This window comes from Simochromis diagramma, unplaced genomic scaffold (genome assembly GCF_900408965.1).
Source record: "Simochromis diagramma unplaced genomic scaffold, fSimDia1.1 OVJJ01000107.1, whole genome shotgun sequence".
Lineage (NCBI taxonomy): Eukaryota > Metazoa > Chordata > Actinopteri > Cichliformes > Cichlidae > Simochromis > Simochromis diagramma.
In genome coordinates, this window is record NW_024387209.1 from 8,606,080 (window position 1) to 8,630,813 (window position 24,734).

A 24,734-nucleotide genomic window follows, 5' to 3' on the forward strand; every position below is an offset into this window, starting at 1 on the left:
GTTATGCAAAATAGTGTCATACTATGCTTGGAGTGTTTAGGCCCTAAATATCTCATTGATTTGAATCAATTATCGCGCTTTGAGTCTTCTGGAGCTTATAATCATACTTCTGGCATAATCTCCAAACGTATCAGACAGTTTAAAGAAAACTGCTCAGAACGAAACCTGAATGTGAGGGCAGCAGCTGATGTTGGTGGTTGTTTACTTGAGAAAATATTCACACATAACAAGAACGCAAAAACGCACACACAGACACCCACACCAGCACACTACAGGGGATTGAGTGGAGGTCATGCAGAGGGGGCAAAGAGCTAAAGGCCACTTACTAGTCTCCTGAACACGGGCCACAAAGCCCATCAGAGGCAGCTGAGGGGTGATCTGCATGGAGGGGGGAGGGGGCACGAGCGGGCCTGCTATCACCAATCAGAAATCAATACACAGAGGAGGAGGAGGGGACGGGGCCAGAGAGAGGAAGGTGGCAGATGTGAATAGGAAGAGGTTAGAGACCAGAGCAGAGAGTTAAAGAACACTTAGTAAAGAACAGAGTTCTCATCAGAGGCCTGCAGCTACTTTAATTATACATTTATTAATGAAATGCCAAAAAATATTAACCAAAAAGTGAAAAAAAGAAAATAAAATTGGATTCTCTTAAAATTTTCACAAAGAATTGGCAAGAAAGAAAGCAATTGTCACATGTTAAAAGATGGAACTGTTTTGGAGAGCTTCACAGACATGTTATGATCCAAATGTTTCTTCAATCAATCAGGAAGATGATGTGAGCCCTAAAGTCCTCATTCTTCATCTGGCTGTCAGACAAGCGTCTGAGTCTAATCAAAGGAATAATTGATGGGTGAAGATCGCAGGACTGACAGCAGCAGCAGACACAAAGACTTAGCAGCTCTTCAGACAGAGAGCTGGTGAGGAGGTGAAGTCCGCTGAGGACGCTGAAGCAGATGGGAAATGGCAGACTACAAAACCAGACAGGCGAGGGTTTAATAGAAAATGCAGACAACCCCACAAAAAAAAACAAAACCTAAAAGGTTCAATGAAGTTTAAATCAGCAGATAAGACTGGAGTGAAACAGAGATAATAATGCAGCTTTATCATGCACTGCTCACACACTGGTGCTCACGAGCAGAGCACAGATAAGATTTCATTTTACCATTTTTTTTTAAACCATCTCTCTAGTTTACCAGTAACTAATCCCCGCCGCCTGTATTCTAAAAGAAGAGCCCAAGTCCTTCAAGTACAAGTTTGAAGCTTGAAGCAGTTTGACCATGCTCCTCTGACCGCAATAAAGCATCTTGACCCAGACATCTGTTCCCCTCTGGATATTTTCTCTTTTTCAGACAATCATCTGTAAAGCTTAGACATGGTTGTGCTGCAAAATCCCAGCAGATCAGCAGTTTATAAAATACTCAGACCAACAACCATGCCATGTTCAAGTCACTTAAACTTTTATTCCACATTCTGATGCTTGGCTTGAGCTTCACCAGGACACCTAACCCCTGCCTACGTGGCTAAATGCACTGATTTGCTCCCACGTGACTGGCTGATTCGATATTTTTGTAAATGAGCAGGTGAAAAGGTGTACCTAATAAAGTGGCCAGAGTGTAATATTGGTTGGTCTATTTAAGTTAAAGACAAATTCACCTCCTCCTTTTTAGCGTGTGTGTGTGTGTGTGTGTGTGTGTGTGTGTGTGTGTGTGTGTGTGTATATATGTATAGAGCTGCAAAGATCCATCAATATATGGAAAATGATCAATTCTTAAAAGAAAAATTGTGTGATTATTTGCCTTAAACTACCAAATATATTTTAGTTTTGTGTTTAACCTAAGTCACTATTTTATATAGCAATAAATAAAACAACTAACTAGAAGGTTGTCTGCAATTTAACTGATTACAGAACCATTAGCTGCATCACCATTGGCCCAAACCTTTATTTATAGGACAAAGAATAATGTTAACACTTTTTTTATGTTCAGACTTCATAGGGAATGAAAATCTTATCTATAGGAATCCAAAAATCAAACAGTAACACACACACACACACACACACACACACTACCTTGGTTCTGGGCAAAGTGTGGCCCCCCGTTAAGCTGGTTCTGGTTGTGGGTCACGTTGGGCTGACCAGTGACGGACGAGGGTCGGCGGTATGGCAGGGAGCCTCCCACCGGAGGGTTCTGAGGCTGCTGCGCAGGGCGGTTCATGCTGTAGAACTGAGGAGCACCTGAGAGAAGACGGCAGCAGGGGGCAGCAGAGAGCCACGTAAGTCTGGGAGTGCAGGCAGCAGTATCATGCTGCTGTCTTACAACACCAAGTTTATTAGAAGAATACAGCTCTGAACAACAACAACAATCTATTCAAGTTCTATTTTTAAACAGCCACATAGGAGCAATTCATTGGATTTTGTATCAAAACTTTGCAGTTTTACAAAAAATAAATAAATAAAAAAAAGAAATCACACCTTTTCCATTTGCAAAGTTTAACATTTCTTCGTTTTGAGCCAAACATACTTAAATGGTTTGGTTCAATGCTAAATTGCTACAAATTTTCTATTTTTTTCTGCAGAAATTTCTACAGAAAAACAGCAGGTGAAACTAGAAAATTTAGCCTGTGAAGGTTCTCAGTCATCCAGGTAATCGTAGTCAAAGGAGCTTGCAAAGAAAAGCGTCGGGACTTCTTTAAGTTACTTGAAGACGTTTCACCTCTCATCCGAGAACCTTCTTCAGTTCTAAGGTCAAATGGTGGAGAGTCCCAGATATAAACCTAGTGGGAGTGACCCCCCACAGAGGGACAAAAGGACCCCTGATGATCCTCTAATCGCCTGAGCCAAGGTGTGAAACTGGGTGTGGGTCACAATCAGCCAGAGTTTCGGGTGAGCTCATTGTGAAACCTGGCCCCACCTAATCATGTGAATTCCTGAGGTCAGATGGCCCAGGATGTGAGTGGGCGTTAAGGCGTCTGGGGAGGGAATTCAAAACTGGATTATAGATGGCAGACAGTTGGTGTCGTAAACCACCGCCTCTGTTCAAAGATGGTCGCTCACAGTGGACATAGATGGCTTCTTTCACTCCTCTCTCAAACCATCTGTCCTCTCTGTCCAAAATGTGAACATTGGCATCCTCGAAAGAGTGTCCTTTATCCTTAAGATGCAGATGGACTGCTGAGTCTTGTTCTGGTGGCTCTTCTGTGTTGTGCCATGCGCTTGTGAAGTGGCTGTTTGGTCTGTCCAATGTAGGGGTCTGGGCATTCCTTTTTACACCAAGTTTTACACCAAGTTACAAATTAATTACAAACTTGGTGTAATTAGGACCCTAAACCACCGGGCAGAACATGTTCCCTCTAAGCCTGAAGGAAAAAAAGAAGGAACACACGCATGTAAAGGAAGCACTCAAAACGTGCGGCTATCCTAAATGGGCGTTCTTAAAGTCAGCAAAGAGGCACAGAAAAGAAGATCAGACACCAGCGAGGGAGGATAAGAAGGACAGACGCAACAACATTGTCATCCCCTATGTAGCCGGTGTATCAGAAAAACTCAGGAGGGTTTTCTCCAAGCATGACATCCTGGTGCATTTCAGACCCAGCAACACGCTCAGACAAAAACTGGTTCACCCGAAAGACAAAACTCCAAAACACAGACTTAACAATGTGGTGTATGCTGTACAGTGCAGTGAGGAATGCCCAGACCTCTACATTGGAGAGACCAAACAGCCACTTCACAAGCGCACAACATAGAAGAGCCACCTCCACAGGACAAGACTCAGCAGTCCATCTGCATCTTAAGGATAAAGGACACTCTTTCGAGGATGCCAATGTTCACATTTTGGACAGAGAGTACAGATGGTTTGATAGAGGGGTGAAAGAAGCCATCTATGTCCACTGTGAGCGACCATCTTTGAACAGAGGCGGTGGTTTACGACACCAACTGTCTGCCATCTATAATCCAGTTTTGAGTTCCCTCCCCAGATGCCTTAACGCCCACTCACATCCTGGCCATCTGACCTCAGGAATTCGCATGATAAGGTGGGGCCAGGTTTCACAATGAGCTCACCCAAAACTCTGGCTGATTGTGACCAACACCCAGTTTCACACCTTGGCTCAGGCGATTAGAGGATCATCAGGGGGTCCTTTTGTCCCTCTGTGGGGGGATACTCCCACTAGGTTTATATCTGGGACTCCCCACCATTTGACCTTAGAACTGAAGAAGGTTCTCGGATGAGAGGTGAAACGTCTTCAAGTAACTTAAAGAAGTCCCGACGCTTTTCTTTGCAAGCTCCTTTGACTAGAAAATTTAGCATTTTATACTTTTTTTTGCATCTCACCTTTAAATGAAAAGTGTCAGGAGAAAAAAAAAACCCAAAAAAAAAACCAAACAAAAAACAACTGAGTAACACGTCCCTTAACTTGTCCCCAATCTCTCTCTGAGCCAATTCAAATATTAACATTTGGGTAACAGCAGTTCCACCTTCCAGATAATTACAACATCCAGCCACAGAAAAACAAAAGAACAAATCACCTGGGCCCTATTTCAGGAAGCTGGTTTAGTGCAAACTCTGAGTAAGTATTCCCTGAGTTAACGAAAACTCTGGGTTTTCGGTTTCACAAAGCGAGTTTAGATTAATTCTGAGTGAGTTACTATGACGACACACTCCGTGAAGCTAACCTGCCCCCTAGCAGGTTAGCTTCAACTAACCCTGACGTTCTCCGCCTCTTTGTCGGAAACCTGACTGTAGGAAGTGTCAGACATGGCGTGCCCCTCCCTTGAAGAGCCAGTAGATGTTGAAGCCCAAATTCTCCGCAGAGCTCTCCGCCGGGAGAGAGTGATTAGAGCGCGTTCGGACATTTTATCATTTCCTGATGATTTCCTGTGTGAACGTTACCGTTTTTCAGCACAATCTATAATTTATTTGAATAACATCCTCAGGCCTAATATTGCTCATGTGACACATCGCGGACATCCTCTCAGTTCTGTACATATTATTTGTATTGCACTTCGGTTTTTTTGCAAACGGGAGCTTCTGTATAAGATTGGTGACGCTGAGCACGTTTCCAAGGCTACCGTCTGTCGGGCAGTCAGGAATGTTACAGTTGCACTGAAACGTCTCCTGTACTCGTTTGTGGTGTTCCCCGGTCATAGACCCACAAGATTTATCAAAGAGGGATGCCACAAAATTGCAGGTATCAGGATGAACAAAACTTAATTCATGATGTGGTGATACTTGAACTACTTCTTAAATTTTACATTTATTCTCACGGTTCCCAGGCGTGATTGGCTGTATAGATGGCACTCACATTCCAATCATTGCTCCTTCAGTAAATGAAGGGGACTATGTGAACAGGAAGTCTTTCCACAGCATTAATGTACAGGTACATAGTTCCCTGTAGCATTTCAAACTAACAAATTATTTCATTATAGTAATGGATGCTAATTTGTGTTCTCTGCACTGTGAAGATCATATGTGATGCTGCCAACATTATCACAAATGTGGAAGCCAACTGCTCAGCCTCTGTGAGTGGTGGTGGTGGTGGAGGACCCCCACCTGTTTATCGGGCCTCCGCTTTTTTTTTTCTGTTGGCTATAACGGGTCACATTTGAGCATACAGAGTAAGCAAATATGTACTTGTAATGTGCTCAGATAATTTCAATAAGTGCTTACAGAGGGGAAAGTAATGTAGCCTCTAACTGCAATTGATTTACATCGGACAAACAGACCAAGCACTATGGCTCATAATACAATTACACCTTACCTGTTTGGGCTATATTTTTATATTTCATTTTTACTTGCTGCCAGGAACGTTTGGGGCCTGTTGGGTTGCACCTGCGCTCAAATCACATCACAAAATCAAATGTATAAAATAAAAAATAAAATATAATATAATAAAATAACGTGTTGGAAATCCCTAGATCAATGTTTAAATTAACACTCACGCATTGACTCTGTCGGCTTTGTTTTGCCATGCATGCTCCCTTTCTTTTGCAGCTGAGGCTGTGTTACTTTTTTTCCGCGGAATTTGCATGTTATCGGCATATGCTGCCATCAGAATTTCGGCCTCAAGCGCTGTAAAATACATTGACCGCGCCTTCTTTCCCTCCGTCTCCATGGTGACTCGCTTAATCTGTGCTCCACTAATCAGGGCTTTATGTATCCTCGTGCGCGCGCTTAACTTGGGGTTAAAGCAACTCCGCGTTGACTGAACTACTTGTTATCAGCCTTTCTGAAACCGAATATTCCGAGTTGGACAGTTCGGGGTTACTCAACCCTGAGTATCGTTTTTCACTCTGAGTTTTCTAAACCGGCTTCCTGAAATAGGGCCCTGGACACCATTAAGAAAAGAACAAATAAACAAACACAGCAAGAAAGCATATCACCACACAGCTCATGCATTAAATATCAGAACATCATCATGACAGAGATGCTGGAGGCCGATGAGAGGCTGAGAGGGAGGACGAGTGGAGCATCTAGCAGCAGCAGCGGGATGATGGAAAGTTGGAGGCAGATGGCAGAAGAGCTGCACACAAACAGGACTTGTGGAAGTTTGTTTGTTTTGTCTGTTCCACAGACTACAGCAAAGACGTGCAGTCAAAGACCTGTTTTACAAGTATTTTCTAACACTGAGTAAAATCACCCACTCATCTTCTTTAAATTCATTTCTTGCAGTCAATATTTAATTCATGTGTGCAGCCCTTATGAGGTGAGAGTTTCTTTTTAATAACGACCGCAGTGCTCATCAGAGCTTTAAATCCAGTCTACATCCTGAATAGAAGACCATCAAATTAAAATAATGCAGCTCCACCTATCAGAGCACTTTCGGTTTTCTGAGTACTTCAGTGGCATCACTGCCAGGTCTAAAATAAAACACTCAAATTTGTTTTTGCAGAGAACAGGCCAGACAAACTGCAGTTATATTGAAAGATAATCATCTTAAACTTCACTCAAGTTTTGAATTTAAATACAAAATCTTTGGGAATTTACAGCTTTCATGAGAATTCATTCGACACGTATAACCACTTCACTGTTTCTAGCATTTCTTAAGCAACTTAAATGATCAGGTACCAGCTTAAACATTAAAGCCTTATCTGCCTTTTTCTTAAAATTACTGACATATTCATTGTGTTCAGTTTAAACTGCTCATTTCAACTTAGTATTAGTTTGTTTTCCGCTTGTGTAAAGGACTTCTTCCTGTCCATTCCTTTCACACTAAAAGTACTTGAGACTAAGTGACTGCGGTTTATAAATTGGCTTACAGAAGTGTCAAAGCCGTTTACAGCAGAAACTTCTTCTTTACTTCACACTGAGTTGGACAATATGAAGACTAATGGATTTTTGTAGTTATCAAGTGAATGGAGACTAGCAGAGTCATCTAGGGATCGCAACAGTAGTTATTGTATTCATTCAGGGAATGTAATAGTTGTCTTTGTAGTCTAAGTAATGTAGTTGTCATAGCTGTAAGGGAATGAATTCATCGTTGTAGTTGTCAAGGGAATGTCGTTGTCGTAGTAGTCGTCAAGGCAATGTCGTGGTCGTTGAAGTACTTGTCAAGGGAACATCGTCGTAGTAGTCATCGTCAAGGGAACCTAGTTGTACTTGACTACTTGTTATCATTGAGGGAACGCAGCAGTAGTTACTGTATTCATTGAGGGAGAGTAATAGTTGTGGTCGTATCCTAGTTAATGCATTCATCTGAATCCTGTCGTGTATAATTTTGTATTTCAACTGTTTATAAATTGTTATCAAATCAATTTATTTATATAGCACTTTTCACAGGATAAAAACCACAAAGTGCTTCACAGTAATATAAAACAGAAATACATAAAATACATTAGATTTGTGCTGTGTTTTATTATTAATTAAAAGCCAATCTAAATAAATGAGTCTTAAGTTGCTTTTTAAAAGAATAAATACAATCAAGGCAACGTAATGATGGAGGGAGAGCATTTCACAACCTGGGGGCCACCGCTCTAAAAGATCTATCACCTCTGGTTTTAAAATATGTTCGAGGGACTACCAACAGCCTTTGATTAGAAGATCTCAGGCTGCTAGAGGGAGCGTGGGGTTCTAAAAGATCAGAAATGTAAGCAGGGGCATCACAATTCAAAGCTTTAAAAGTCAGTACCAAGATTTTAAAATGAATTCTGAAATGTACTGGAAGCCAGTGTAATGAACGTAACACTGGTGTAATGTGCTCTCTTTTTCGTGTCTTAGTTAAAAGCCTTGCAGCAGCATTCTGGACTAACTGGAGACGGTCAAGATTCCTTTTCCTCAAACAAAGAAAAAGGCTGTTACAATAATCTAAGCGAGAAGAAATAAAAGCATGAATAACCATTTCTAACTCAGACAGCAAAGTTCGCAGTTTGGAGATGTTTCTTAGCTGAAAAAGGCAGTTCCTAATTAACTGGCGAGAGTGTTGTTCTAGCACGATCTGATATCCTCGTGTTGGTGTTGTTCCCAGATCATCATACTAAATGTTGTTCCAGGATCAACATTGCAAGTGACCAATCAGAATGTTGTGACGTCATACTTTTGCGACTTCGGGAAAAACCGGCGTAAAACAAAAAACTGTACTTAAGCTGCGAGAAACCGCCTCTGTCCGCCGATCAACGGACCCTGACCCAAACCCTAACCGTAACCCTTTAATAAACAGTAAGCAGAATTGATATTGTCCTTGCAAGATTGGAATTTCATAAATGCTTGGCGCGCAAAAGAATAACGTCACAACAATGTGATTGGTCACTTGCAATGTTGAACCTGGAACAACATTTTCATGATGGTCTGGGAACAACACCAACACGAGGATATCAGATCATCCGTTGTTCTAGGGACATGGCAGAATCAAACATCACACCAAGGTACCTGAGGCTCAGGTGAACAGATGAGCCAAGAGAACCAAGATGCTGTTTGATTAGAGATATCTGGTTGTCGGGGGCAATAATTAATGTTTCTGACTTCTCAGAGTTCAACTGTAAGTAGTTGTCACCAAGCCACTGTTCAATGGAAGCTAAACATTTAATTAAAGAGGACAGTTTATGGACTTCCATCGGCTTAAAAGAGCAATAGAGCTGAATATCATCAGCATAGAAGTGATAAGACACCTCAGGGAACTGCCTAATTATAAGTACTAGAGGTAACATGTACAAAAGAAAAAGAATAGGACCCAGAACTGAACCCTGCGGTACCCCACATGTCAGATCTTTAGAATGTGACATAAACCGATTCGCAAAAACACTAAAAGATCTGTTGGAGAGGTATGACTGAAACCACTTCAAAGCCAGACCAGACACACCAACTACGTCCCGGAGCCTGTTAATCAGGATGGTATGGTCAATGGTGTCAAAGGCAGATGTCAAGTCCAACAAAACCATGACTGAGGATGCTCCGGAGTCAGCTGACATCATAATGTCACTAGAGACTTTAAGTAATGCGGTTTCTGTTGAGTGACTTTTACGGAAACCTGACTGAAATTTGTCATAAATTTCATGTTTTTCTAAAAAAGTGGTAAGTTGATCTGCAACTACTTTTTCCAGAATTTTCGATAATAATGGAAGCTTAGAGATAGTCCTATAATTCTTAAGCTGAGTTGGATCCAAACTGCTCTTTTTTAATATCGGCTCAACAACAGCATGCTTACAGAGCGTAGAGACCACACCTGTTAAAAGAGAGGCATTGCATATCTCTACAATAGAGGGGCCAATGACAGGGAGAGCATTTTTAAACAGCCCAGCAGGTAGAATGTCATTTGCACAAGTGGTAATTTTCATTTTATCCAGCAGGAGTGAAAGGTCACGTATGGTCATTGGGTTAAACACTGACAGTAAATGAGGGGGAGGTGGCCCAGAGACACAAACAGATGGTATTGAAGAACCAATGCTCATACGGACATGATCAACTTTATCCACAAAGAAATTCAGAAACTCATCACTCTCAAATATAGATGTCACAGGTACTCGGTGGACCACGGGGGAAACAATAGAGTTTATGGAGTAAAAAATAAACTATCATTGTTTATGTTTTGCTTGTTATTTTCTGCTACTTATTGTAATCATTATTTGCTTAAGCCAGCTTTTATGATGAAATGTATTCAGGTCCACGGTATAACTTCATTTTTTGTGTCTTCTGCACAGCTACCTGTAGTTTGAAAATGACTGGTGTAATCGCAGGTACAATAAATCCTTTTTTCCTGCCATTAAAAACATTCAACAGGTTGAATTTCTAAATTTAAACAGAAACAAATTTTAGATCTTAAAATCTTTCAAGAACTAATTCAGACTTCCAGATAAAAAAATAAATGACTAAATAAATTAGGGTGATGAATGAGCACACTGGGATCATACAAGCACGTCACGGAAGGCGGGATGGAGGGCGTGCAGGGGGTGAGGAGGGAGTCGCACTCACCTTGTGCAGGGTTGCCATAAGTAGCAGGGCCTGTGCCAGTAGGTACCGTGGAGGCAGGGAGTTGGGGAGGGGGTGGGGGTACAGGCGGGATCTCTACAGGGGGATTGGGGGCTTGTGGGGGGCCGTCTAGGGAAGAGGAAGGGGGCCCAGGGGCTGTGGCAGTGTTTGGGGGAGGTTTGGTTGCGTTGGACTGGGCAGGGGCTGAACCTGAAGGGGGAATCGTGCAAGGATACAAAGGGGGAGGAAAGATAAGTGAGGGAGGTTAAGAGAAGGGTGAGAAGGGGAGAGAAATTCAATCCAGAGTTTGTGCACACCGATTCGACTAATGAAAGCCAGAGTGAGCAGTACTCCCAGATTACTCAACAAAGATTAGTGTAGTTAGTACGTTTCAGTCACAATAAGGTCCTGCAGCTCAGAGAAGAGACGAAGGGGGACAAAAAAAGGGTTACCTGGGAAAACGTTGGGCGGGGCTGGGGTCGGAACGGCGATGGGCACGCCCACGCTGCCACTGCCGCTGTTCTCTCGGCTGCTGCTGCGACTGCTGCTGGGGTGGCTGCCTCCGCTGCTCCCACTGCTGTCGATGGGTCGGCAAAACGTGTCAGTCCACAAACAAACACACCAGCAGAAATTGGAAGAAAAAAAACTGCACCTTTTCTTCACAATCACAGGAAATAATACAGCCTACATGTAACATGGTTGCAGTCTGCCCTGAAACCAGTATGGAGCTTTTTTTTTAACCCAACTACAGAGCCACAGGAACAAAAGTCAGGAACTTTGAGAACTACTGACGCGTGGAAAAGTGACAGTCTGTGCTTTATACTGACAGCAGGATATTTTGGTATAAGGACTCAAAAGTAAACTTTTGAGTGTAAGTACAAAACTACTCAAGAAGGGGCAAAAACCGTGCTGTGAACAAGACGCGTGAATGGTCTCAGTTATGATTTTAAATTAACGATTTTGCACTTGCAAATAGACTGTATAAAAAAGATGGCTCTAGCCTCTGTTAAGTAATCTACTTGTCTTTGAAATACAGTTTTGATACAGTTCTCTTCACATGGGGGAAGGTGGAGACACCAGGTTGTCTTCTCTGTCAGAAGAGAGATTGTTGAAAGACCCAAAACCCCCAATGACCCCAGGTTACATCACTGATGATGTGTCCAGGGGCACCAGATAGTGCATCATAAACTGAATCAAAGAATTTGAAATTTTGCTTTTTTTTCCAGATGTGAATATCCAACAAAAAGGGTCCAGCTGATCACCTACCACTTGCCACCTGGCTAGCACTGTTAGCAGGATGAGTCAGTTGTTGACTATGACAAAAATCTGCATAGTAATTGCAAAAAAAAATTTAAAAAAAATGAAGGAACACAAGACTTAAACTTGTTTTTTTAAGTGCAGCCAAGTGCTGTTCAACAGAGTGATGAATCTGCTGTCTCATAACAAAATAACTTGTCAATCACAGGGTAACCACACCCTCGAGTATATGCTAATTTCTTATTCTTTTTATATTTTTATTTTATTTAAAAGATTAATTTTACAATCATTAAGACCTAAAAACAACTGAGACCAAGAACTGAATACAGTGTTTACTGTAGTTAAAAAAAAAAAAAAAAAAAAAAAAATTCCCCCGATCAACCTTTTATACCAAATACATTATAAAATTAGGTTTGTGGCCAAATTAAGGTTACTATTGCTGCTTTGCTAGTGACAGCTTTTAATAGCATTAGCTAAATTCTGGGCTAATGCTAAATGAATGCTACAACAGCATCATTGGTCAGTTGCAATGTTAATCAGTGACCAATATTAGCATGGCGATATAGGAACGCCAACAACTCAGGATATCACATGGTGCTTTGTTTTTTTAACCTCTACTTCTTTCTTTTCTAAAAAAATAAATAAAATATTGACACATATAAAAATGCAAACACACACACACACACACACACACACACACACACACCAGTGTTGGTCTTGTAAAGTTTTGTCGAACTCAGATCCCCAATCCCAATCTTGAAAAGATGCTGGAGTAACTGTTTACACTGAACCCGGCTGATTTTTAATCCTTTGAGGAAAACAACAGACATTTCCTGAAAGTTCCTGACATTGTTCCCAGGTTCACATCATTTACTTCCAAGTGAAATTTAGATCTATAAATAATTCACCTCTCTAATACAGTTTTATATTCAATCTGCAACCAGCCTCAAGCAACACACAGTTCAGCTGTCTTTTCTGTGTTCTTAATAACTCACTTCATTAATGTAGCACCCTCAAGAGCATTGATGTGTTAGCGTGAGCTGTATGCCTTTGAAATGACTATGTGACAGTGACAATATTAAAAGAAAAAGAGGGGGCAGCTGGAAGCCTTCACAGGAACACATGACACAGGTGACGCAGTGGCAACACGGGACAAAGACAGATATGAGACGCCGTAAAAGCAGCAGGAAAGATCATGACACATGGGGCAGACTTTCTGTTGACAGGCGGGAGAGCGCATGGCTGAGAGATGAAGAAGATGAGCTATGGATGGAGTGGAGCAGAGAGGAGAGTCGGGGAAGTTTTCCCATTTCTAGAAATACTTGAAACGTTTGGCCAACAGATGGGACACCGTGACGAAACTTTCCATGTTGTTTTCCCCCTCCCAAAACCCCTCTTGCTTTTACTTCTGAGACGGCAGGCAGGGTGGATCTAAGAATATCACTCCGTGTTGGGCATGAAAAAGCCTCATCTTGGGAGATGAGCTGACAGTGGATTGACAGGACTGTGGGGGCGACGCTGCCTATTTAATGACTATTACCATAGGAACCTGTGTCTAGCCAAGCTAAATAAAGCTCTGCATCTCTACCTCATGCTTGTTTCTTTGTTGTTATCTGAGCAGCAAGGGGAGCAAACAGGTGAGGTTTCTAAATAATGTGTCAGTCTGGGCTTCTTCTGGGAGCTGGAGCTGCTGATGTGGGCCTGGACGTGAGTTTTAGGAAGTAAGAGTGGTTATAATTTCAACGAGGTGTCATATCAGAGAAAGTGCTCAGAAGCTGGCTCGCATTTTTAAGTGTAGGAGAGGAGAAGAAGAAAAGGCAAGTAGAGTGGGGCAAAAGGGGGTTGGGGGGCTTGTTTAAAAAGTGTAGAGAGGCATGCTGGGAAGTGGGGTGGGGGTACCTGTACGTGCGGTTCCTCTGATTAACAGATGCAGTGCGTGCAGGGCTCTGCTGGGGGTGCGCCATGTTGCGCGTCGGGCTTGAGACGTAGTCGTTAGGGACAACGGGTGGACGCACCGGCTCAAGCGTCCTATAGGGGGAGTGGCGCCTGTGAGAGGGTCAGGAGGACAGGAGTCGAGAGGAAGGGGAGGAGGGGAGAAAGGAGGACATCCATAGAGAAGTGTAGGGGGAGGGGAGGGGGGAGAGGGAGGAGGAGAGCAAGAAACAAACAAGTGCAAACTTAAAATAAAAAAAAAAATAAAAAAAAATGGGTGATGACAGGTGGTGAAACACTGGGGCTGGCTGGGGTCCACAGGTGAGGGGGGCAAAGTCAGAAATGACGTGGCTGCTGTCAGCTGAAAAACACACTCCCAAGGAGATACACCATGAGTTTGTTTGCACTTAATGAAATCAAGCAACTACTACAACTAAAACTAGTTTTACTGACATGTTTGATTTGTTGATTTATAAGACATTTATTGCTTACGTAAAAATGTATCTATGTTACAGCTGGACAATTGTGGTTTATGGCTCAGTCACACTAGGATAAAAACAGGACGTGGTTGTGGTTGCCCATTGATTGCAATTACATTTTTTTTTGCATTTGAAAACCACATTAAATCACAAAACAATTGCAACCTGTCTGCAAACAATCACAGTCCGACTCAAACTGTTTGCAATCACTCCCAGACAGGTTGGTGAAAGTTTGCAATCAACTCGAGTCAGTCTCCAACCTGTCTGCAATTAGTTTCTTTATAACAGGGGAACCAACTGGACTGGTTTCCAACTGTTGTATCCTATATAAAACCAAAGTTACTGAGTTCTTATGTCATTTTGCAGTTCAACTGTTGTCGTGCAGACCTTGTTGCTCAACCTCATTCCATTACAAAACTATAGTAGACTGACTGCAAGTTTCAAACGTTGTACGAGCTAGTTTCAGGTTAGTGTCAGTTAAATATAATAAGCATGACAAGACATGGGCCACCAGAGGCAAACTGCAATCTAGTTTTTATATATATTTAGCTTTTGAACAAAGTGCATTGCCTTTCACGGTTAGGTTACACTAGCATTATGCTAGGGTGAAAATGTGACAAGCATTTCCAATTCTTATCATAAAGAGTAAACCCACGTTATCTGTTTGGCTCTAAAAACTCTACAGTAGCTGTACTGTGCTTTTATAGAGCCCCTAGTTCACTCAAAGACAAAGTTTACTTGTGGTTTACATAACAAAGGCAGTTTATGGTGCAGTTGCTTTACTGGCCTGGCTCCCTTGAGACCAAACTGGGCTTTATGTGGCTCATTACAAAAACTGAGTCTGACACCCCTGATGAAGATCAATGAGAGATGAAGCTTGTTTTTTTCCCCATCTTGCTGGCACTAACTTCAAAGATATTTAAAAGGGACTGTATTTTTCATGGATCACAGTGTTATGGAGTCACAAGCTCATCTGTTTCATGATGTTAAATTGATGCTAGCATTTAAACCTTTTTTAAGAATTATTAAAATTTTCTTTGTTCCAATCAAAACAAAAATCTGTATTACTGCTAGTACAGTTTGTGTTTATATACTTTTTTTTTCATGAAATGATAAAAACAAAACAAAAAAAGTATTCCTGTATGAAATTATGATGCCACTCAATAATTTTAGTCACTTAGCAACAATTCCTGAGTTATGTAGTAACTTCAACACTTAGACTCTCAGTGTAAATTAGCAAAAGCAATCCTGAATTTATGAAATTATTCAAGGGAACTAAAATAATAAAATCAGAGCAACAGGTTTAAATCCCTAAAGTGTTCCCAAGTGTTCCCACCCACATCTTCTGAACTATAAACTCCTTGAATAAAAACCTGGAAATGTGTTTTTTCAGCCAGCAGCAGCTCTATGATGATCAGTTTTTAACATGGGAGGGATAGCAAAAACATAACCCTGAGGTTTTATTGATCTGGGCCTGCAATAAGATGTGCTGGATGTAAATTTCCCAGCTGACACAGTGGGGTGACCCATCTCTGAGCACTGTTGCCATGGCAAAACGCTGCTATGAGGAATATGGGGCAGCCAGGAGTGGGCGAGCTGGGTCACAAACACACAACTCAAAGTGAAAACTGAGGTAGTTGAGTAACAGAGGAGAAGGCGACAAATTAAAAATCACACAGAGGATGTCCGCCTGTAGCCACAGGCTGCGGCTGAAGGTGCGTCATGGAGGGTTGGAGCTGTGGTTGATTGGCATGCGTCTTGAAGGGACAGAAGGAGACACACACACACACACACTTTTTCCACAGAAACACAAACAGCACATAATACATAGGACTGTCCCAAGGGTAAGACATACACACACAGCATAATGAGGTGCACTAGCAGAGTTCCTGTGGGATAAAACACACCTCCAACAGTCAGGCACAAGACAGACAACACCAAACACCTCTGCAGCTTCCATGAGCTCCGACACAGAACATAACATTAGAATACTCCAAAACTAAGAAAGGACCACAAAACCTCTCAGTGAAACGTGATACTCTAATTAAAGTTGCTCCAAAACTACACCTACATTATACAGTTAAACTTAAAGTCTATTAAAGCCATTAACCTGTCACAGCCTGCCCGTATGGCTAAATCTGGCTGATAGTGCTCAATTTAATGGTTAAGATAAAATACATTCACTGTAATTACTTAGCAGCATGAACAAGATATGAGCTGAAAGATACATTTTATAGTTAAAATAATGATGATGCCTCAAAAAGACATTTTTGGAAAAAGACTAAATCAGTTGAAAATTACATTATCAGAGCAAACTAGAAAAAAAAAATGCAATAAGAATGGGGGCTAATCCGGGATTTAAAAAAAAAAAAAAAAATTACTTTTTTTTTTCCTTTTTAAGATGCCTTTAAGAAATAATGGGATCACAGCTGGTATGATTTACACTTAGATTTATTTATTTTTTTTAGCTTTAAATACCTTGTGATCATAATGATCATTACTTTTGTATAGATAATGCAGTGCAATATATATAATATGTACCTTACTTCCTCATTAATGGGTCGGCCAATCTGAATGAAAAGTTGCACGAAGATCGTCACACATGAAGTGATTGTTAACATGTACAAACTTTATAAAAGATTTGTTATAAATCCCTGTTGATTTTGGTATTCAGCAACCCCCTTGTGAATGCAATTTTGTTTGTGTCATTTTAAATGTACGTTGTTTGTACTCAACTTGACGATCACCGAAAGTACCACAGGTCTTATATATAGAAGCTGAATTTGGACAGAAGGTCGGCGTTTGTACATTTTCCATTTTGTTCAACTGAATCTTCTGTATTTTATTCTAATTTTATATTTTCCCCTTATTTTTGCAAAGATAATTTATATCAATCAGTTGGGAAAATATTAGTTAAGCATGTAAGTACATCAGTTTCTTTTTACTCATCAGCCAGCATGCATACACCAGTGCTGGGATATAAATAGTGACAGGGTAAAATAGGCTAATATCAACCATGTATCTGTACTGCTAGGCAGGCAGGATTTGATGGGTTTAACGCAGCTAATTGTCTTCTTAAAGTGAAGCTGATAGAAATTAAAATTAAAAATATTGTTTGTTTGTTTTTCCCATTTGATGCTTTTTCATTTTGATGTCTGATCTAATTTCAGTCAGGAGGAGTTTAACATGTTTGAACTAAAAATAGAATAAAAGAGCTTTTTTTTTTTTTTTTTTTTTTTTTTAGATGACAACCAATACCAAACCAATCTCTTCTTCTACAAACCCCAAAATATAAAGTTTCTTTTCCTAAAATAAGGGATTTAAAAATCCTTGTTCTGGTCTTGAATGCCAGAAAAAAAGAAAAAAGCCAGGTATTAAATTGGGTACCAAAAAAAAAAAAAAAAAAAAAAAAAAAGAAAAAAAAAAAAAAAAAGAAAATATATATATATATATATATATATATATATATATATATATATATATATATATATATATATATATATATATATATATATATATATATATATATATATATATATATATATATATTGTGAACAGACATCAGCTTGTATTTTGCAAACACTGCTGCTTATATTCATATCAAGTAGATTATCAAAAGACAACTTTAAGCATCCCAAAAAGAGCAAACTTTAACACACTTGCACAAAAAAAAAAAAAAAAAAAAAAACCCCTTTAGAATTTAGGGAAACCTATTTAAAAGATGCATGGTGCATGTCTGAGAGCGAGAAACCCTAACAAATCCAAAATTCAGCATGCAGCTTGATGTAAAAATATTTCTTGTATAAAAGAAATGAGGTTGTCTCAGCAGCACAGAACAGCACTGTAATGTGAACTGGCCCTAAAACAGATTTGAAACCACCCTGAAGAGACCAATTAAACCAGGAGGTAAAGGAACGATGATGAAACTGGGAGTAACCACGTCCATATGACAGGCCTTGTCGTTACCCTCCCAAAACCGACTCTGCACGCCGTACGTCCGTCTCAACACACACCAAGGTGGTTGCACAGCTTACATACCCAAGCGTCCCTTTCCCCGTCATGGGTGGGCTCGGGGGCTTCTGTGTGGGGGGGTTGGTGCGAGGGAGTCCGCCTCCTCCGGCCTTCATGTTCTGAGCGCTGGCCTGTAGCAGGTAGGTGGACATTGGTTTAGAAATCTGCTGGTTAACCATTAGACTTCTTACACAGCTGTCAACCTTCAAATTATCCTTTATTTTGTGATGAGAGTTAGAAGATAAGATCAACAGCCCTCCTATAGGAGGCAGGTTAGGTTAGCATGAGGAGGTAACAACATCTGCCCAAGTAACAAGAATTCATCTCCATCGTCCACACAAAGGCTCAGTTGGTAAGAGCAGATCATCTACTGATCAGAAGGTTGGTGAATTTGCATCGGCTGCATGGAGGCATTGGGAGGAGGTGCATCCAGCGAGTATGAGTGTGATTGTGTGAATGTTAGATAAAGTGCTTAGGTATAGATAATATATGAATGCTGAATAAATGTGGGTGACTAAGACTTGAAGCAGTTTAAAAAGAAAGAAAATATATTACATGCTAATTGGCTGGTTTTAGAAGTGCTGATGGATAGATTTTGCCTTTGCACACTTGGTCATTACAACCAGCTTTCTGTTGGGTAACGATAATAAAGGTCTTGAAACTTTCTGCTTTTCTTTACATTCTGTCACAGATTCACAAATTGCCACAAATTCAAATTAAAAGTTGCTAAAATGTTAAATTAGGTCAAAGCACATAAAAGTTTGGGGTTTTTTTAGTCATAGCACGACAAAGTACAGGGAGACGGCCTTCAGTAGGCTTATCTAAGTCAGTCTGTTGAAAGGCATAACAGAAGTGTCAGAGTCAAATTAGGCTCTCCTATGTAACACAATATTATTATCATCATCATCAACTAAAATATAAAATCATAACAGTTGGTGTTGATGATACAAAGCTGGTTGTTGTGATTCAATTGTGGTTGTAGTAATCAAATATAAATTGCAGTTTACGCGACACATGGATGCAAATATGCTCCAAATTATGGTGTAATGCATTTGCATTTCCTCTCATACCAGCTGTAAATTTTGCATCTTTAAAAGGTTTTTCCAGGTTTTATTTCCAAAAACAACAACATGAAGCGAATACTGATATTTCTACTTTTTTGTGCATTAAAAATGTGACAAGCAAAGGATTTTTCACAAGTTCATTTTTAACCTCCTAAGACACGAACTCTTCCACGACATGCATTTTTAATTTCTCTTTGATATTTGGGCATATTGGGGCCCGATGAATGTAAAAATAAAGAATTACCAGATTTTTTTTCAACCTTATTTTTGATTTTAAGAAAAATAAGAGCCACATATGAGGATATTCGTTTAAAATTTTGATAGAACAGTAGCAGTATAATGTCCTCGTAAGTGGATATCAGGCCCTTGTAGAGCAAAATTGAGTATTTTACTCTAAATAACCCAAAATGTGATGTCCACGTATGTGGACGCCAGGTCCTAGGAGGTTAAAGCATTTTTCTGAAATATAATCTGAATCTCTGTAAGCAAACACATTTTTAACTGCAAACAAACCAAAAATGTAAAAGAAACCACAGACACAACAATACAAAACATCCACAAATCACAAAAAGCCCTTCCTTGTTTGGGGCTCTTACTTTGGAAATCTTACCTTAAACCTTTGCAACCACTACGGTTGGTAACAAAGATAAAGTTAGGCAAGCATAAAGAGAGAGAGAAGAAATCAGGTGATTAGTGTGTGAAGGAGGAGAGGAAAACAACAGTTGTTCAAGCTTGTGCTTCACAAAGCCGAGCTGGAGAGATCCGGCCAACAATAGCTTAGTGTTTAAAATCTGAGGAATTCGACCTTCGTAAGGTTGAAAGCCAGCGCTTTGGTTTTCTGTATAAACAAGCTCGTCATTGTTCAGAAAGTCAGCAGGAACAAAGCTTTAAGAATCAGCCTCTCCCATGATTTTATTAAACATAAAATTATGAGAAAAGCCTGTTTCCAGCTGCAGGTGGCAGGCTTAATGTCCTGGCCGTCACTGGCTTCCCGTCCATGTGAAAAGCCTGAGTCATTGATTTTTTTCTTAGATTTCTTGACTTTGAAAACCATTGAAACCTAATAATAAAGAACATGACCTCTACAAGTCCTTTGCTTATCTTTAGACTTTCATCAGTGAGCAGCCTGGATTAATTCCGACATTCAAACACATTTCCATGGTCTTCTTTTGACCCCTAAAGTTAAGTATTTGACAGTACTGCATGCAAAAAAATACCAATATAAACTAAATTCTATCCCTTAAATCAATATTTAAGTATTGTATTTAAGTATTTAAGTAAGTGATGTGATTATTTTTATAATATAAAATATAAAAATAATCACATCACTCTTATAAACTGGCGTGTGGTTGGTGACTTTTTTAAGACTACTTTTGGCCAAATTTAAGGGAAAAAGACCAGAATCAGCACCTTAACTCCGTGGCCCATGTCGTCTAGCAGGCTGTAGTCGATGGGCTTGCGGATGTATCGCACAGGCCTCTCAGGGTTGGCCGGGGCGATGATCTTGTGCGTACGGGACGTGTTCTTGTTGGTGGTGAGGATGCCGATCTCCCGCCGTGCTACCTTCTCTTTGTGGATGTCCACCGTCTAAGGATGAGAGGAATGTTTTCATTTCTTAAAATTAAAACATTTAGTCCTGAAAGCCTGCCAAGACTTTATTAGGAGGAAGAGGTGTTTCAGAGTGTTTCATAATTTAGGGTTTTGATTGCTTTGAAGTATCTGTTGCATGTTGAAACCCTTTTATCTTTCGATCCAGCATGCAGCTCCAGCACACATATTTGCCTGCAATGCAGATACACTGAATTATACATTCATTATCCACACAGTCACATCAGCGTCTGGTCCATTTGGATAGTAAAACTTTATTAAAACCTCATTAATCAGGCTTACACAGTGCTTAATACCCAATAGAAAAAGGACAAAGAGAATTAAAAGGCCATATTTAACTGTTAATTGTGCTTTGAGAACTGATGGAGGGGGTTCCTTCTTGGCAGGTGAGTCAAAAGCCTGATTTGTTTAACTTCCCTCACCTGTGAGATGTGGTTGATGGAGGACTCCATGCGGCGGAGCTGCGAGGCCTGGATGTCCAGCATCTGCAGGACATTGTTGGCCAGCGTGTTGATCAGGTAGGCTACGCTGGCCAGAGACTGGGTGGTGTAGTTCTTGGTCTCCTCCAGCGCCCTCTGCTTGTCTGGAGACTGAAGAAGAGAAATGGATATTTGACTTTCAAAAGACACGATTTGCATTTCATGGAAAGCAAACGATGCAGGTTTTACAAAGTGATGAAAACTGAGGGAGCAGAGGGGAAAACACAGCCTGTGTTACCTGAGGACATTCTGAAAAAATGCGGACTTTAAGTGGGCCACCTTTACACTACAAGATTCCTGCATATTTTGTAGTGCTTGTTGTACTCAGATGAGTCTAACAGTTTAGACAAGGGCCATGTCAAAACACAGAGGAAATCCCACAGGGGGCATTTACACACTTCCAGGGCTACTTCTAGCCTGCTGTATGAGGGTGGGCAGCTACAAAGATTAGAGGTTGCAGCAGACGACTGGTTCCCCCACAGGGTTCTGGCATCTCTGAAACGACTGTGTTTGCATTTGATCCCTGACAAAAACAAGCAGAATATAAATGGATTGTTCCAGTCGGCTTGGCTTCTACAGGAAGAACAGCAGTCAACATCTGCACATTTATTCTCTGCAAGTGCAGAAACATAAGAAGACTAAACCGTCAGAGACAGACAGAGATGTTCTGCTTTTCACATCACTTTCTGTAATGAGTACTACAATATTGTGCAAAAGTCCTCATTTCTTTACATTTTCTTTGTGTTTTTGCATTTCAGTAACATAGTTCCCGTTTTCCTAACAAAACATAAAGTACTATCATCAGTGCCCTTATGATTACTGTAGCAGCAGGAACAGCAAGATACATATTATTATAGGCTAAAGGTGATATCCACTCAAATAAAATGTCTATTATAATGCCAGCATCTCTTCAAAGAAAAAAAAAAAGATGTTATTAGGCTGTTAATTCTGTAAAATTGGTCCATAAAAAGTACACAACAATGTTTAGGAATAACACTAACAAAGTAATTAAAAACGTAGTGCTTTCAAAGACCCTGCCGCCAGTCAGAAAGTGTTTGCCGAAATGTCAGCATGCAAACCAAGCAACTGTTTGCACATCTATACACTAGAGCAGGGCGATATGACCAAAAATATTTATCACGATATACATTTGAAAATTTGCGATAACGATATAACCGACAATATAATTGACACTAGACAAAATACTTACAACTCCACAACTTTATTAGTGCAAACAAAAAACAAAACATCAATGTATTTTCACTTAAACAAGCAGATTTTTTTTTTTTTGTTTATGTGGATTAAAGTTATATAAAAATGTAACAGTGGAAATGCAAATTCCTTGCTGACAGTTTAACCAAAAGGCATTTCCAATGGAAATTGGCCGACATATCCTCAGCATAACCATGTATAATATCCACAAAACTTAAAAAGAGGTTATACACACACAATACGGTAATATTATGTTGAAGCACAGTACGTATCACTCCGCGAGGCGCCTGCCTACGATAACCGTAATGCTCCGACAATCCATCAAGCGGTGCGGCTTCGTAGCTTAGCAAAGTCGTACTAAAACATCTGACAGATTTTCGAGCACCGTGTACCACATAAAATCATTTCGAGGTCAGTAAACACAACCAGAATTCATAAATAAGGCACACGGGATTATAAGGGGCACTGTTGATTTTCAGAAAAATCAAAGGATTGATTTTAAGTGTGCCGTATTTTCCAAAAAACACGGTAATAACAACGGCCCGCTAGCATGCTGTACCAAAAATAGTGCTTTGTTGTGTATCTGACGGACGAAAGCCAAAACAGTTCCACACCAATCAAGTTGCAGCATTTTTACAAACCAATTCTAGTTCATCTGTTTCATTCAACGATCTGCTTTCACCTTTCTCATTCTCCGTCGCCGCCAGCTTTTTCCGCCATGTGCATATGGAAACAGAAGCACTGCGCATGCGCGTTTTACCCATATTCTATCGTGATATTTCATTTTCTTATCGTTGCCCAACATAATACTGGTATTACCGTGAACGGTATGATATGGCCCAGCCCTACTATACACACATTTTAGCCTACAGCCACTGGTGGCTGAAATCACCATTTAACCTCACGTGTATAATTTAGCCCCTGTGGGGAAGACGGACTATCAGAAGAGAACGATACAAGCACAGAAAGAACACACACACTTCAAAAGAAAGTTCCCAGGCTGGAAATTAATCTGGGACCTTCTTATTCAGTATTCATTTACTGTCATACAAGAGGTTACAAACACAAACCTCACAGCCTCAGGAAGAACCTGCACCTCAGCTTTGAGGCTACACAGCCTTCTGCACAAGTAGAGGATGGTGAACAGAGACAGACGGCTTTCATTTGAACTTGATTCCAAATTAGCTGAGCTATGGGTTTGTAAAAAAACAAGCCCCAGTGGATGGATCAGCTAAAAAGACCCCTTTCCATGTAATTATCCAAACACACCTTATGAAGGACGATTTAATGGGGCTACAGGTTATGTTGAACCCGGCACATAGTTACCATTTAACTCAGTGCTGACCCACTAATGATAAATCCCCACATGAGCACTTCAAAAAGGCTTTAAAGAGGTTAGAGCTACTTCAATGCTAAAGAAAATATCATCCCAACACAAAAAGCAGTGCACAAAAAGTGGAGCCTGAATGCAGTCAGTGTCAGCAGGATGGAGAGCAAAAGGTTTCAGCACCAAGAAGCAAATTTGTAGTGAAGCAAGAGAAAAGAGCTTAGCGGCAGTGAAGTGAGTAGCAGGTAAAACAGCTGCAGCCGGCGTGAAAGCAGTGTTCGGAGGCAGCCGATTGGCCGTGGGCACAGCGTGGGCACGTCGACAGGAACATCAAAGGGCAGATGGATCGGCTAATGTTTCTGCTGGGAAACTGTGTTCCTTAATCCTCCGTGACACTGCACCGAGCGCAGCATGCGGGGTCGAGCTGCAGCACAAAGCCAGCACATAATGGTGTGAATGAAAGCAAAGGCAGACACCAAAAAAAAAAAAAAAAAAAAAAAAAAAAAAAGCATTTTTGCTTCTCAAATGTGGCAATTTGCAGCTGTAATTTGGTCTATGTGATCAAGCACTGCCTTTGTTTAGATTTAAACAAGTAATGTTAGTCTTTTAGCAATGATTAAAGGCTTTTTAACCAATTTTTCTGCGCATTTTAGAGTCATAAAATATTCAGATTACTCATTTCTGTTTTTTTCCCTCTCAATCATAAGCAGCTACTTTAATAATGATGAGTTATTTTCAAGGTGTTTTCTTAAAGACGCAGAACAAACTTGATCGTTCTTGCTTCTAAAAAAGACCGTCGTTAGGCTGTAGATTTAAGCTTGGATAAAACAAGCTTCATTAAAATGTCATCTGAGGGTCTGCAAAAGTCTGATTGCTGTAGCTCGCCATTTCCACATAATCTGCAGTGTAACCAACAAAAATTAGTGGCGACAAAACCGCGCAGAGTTTCCTGTGTGCGAGAGACAGCAGCA

At 40.5% G+C, this 24,734-nt stretch overlaps 1 protein-coding gene across 11 annotated transcripts in view; it reads right to left on the minus strand.

Moving 5' to 3' along the window:
- The window catches only part of abi2b (abl-interactor 2b), a 33,224-nt gene that overhangs the window by 4,774 nt on the left and 3,716 nt on the right, over positions 1-24,734 (minus strand). Inside the window, exons 2-10 of one of the 11 annotated variants that reach the window (XM_040051784.1) lie at positions 21,168-21,335; positions 20,548-20,724; positions 19,748-19,765; positions 18,101-18,204; positions 13,551-13,697; positions 10,847-10,971; positions 10,398-10,604; positions 2,069-2,233; positions 327-410 (exon numbers count right to left, since the gene is read on the minus strand). In XM_040051784.1, the coding sequence (XP_039907718.1) occupies positions 327-410; positions 2,069-2,233; positions 10,398-10,604; positions 10,847-10,971; positions 13,551-13,697; positions 18,101-18,204; positions 19,748-19,765; positions 20,548-20,724; positions 21,168-21,335 (1,195 nt within the window). Of the gene's footprint in view, positions 1-326; positions 414-2,068; positions 2,234-10,397; positions 10,605-10,832; positions 10,972-13,550; positions 13,698-18,100; positions 18,205-19,747; positions 19,766-20,547; positions 20,725-21,167; positions 21,336-24,734 lie in introns of all 11 variants that reach the window. The other 10 variants (XM_040051785.1, XM_040051787.1, XM_040051786.1 and 7 more) reach the window with 10 other exon arrangements.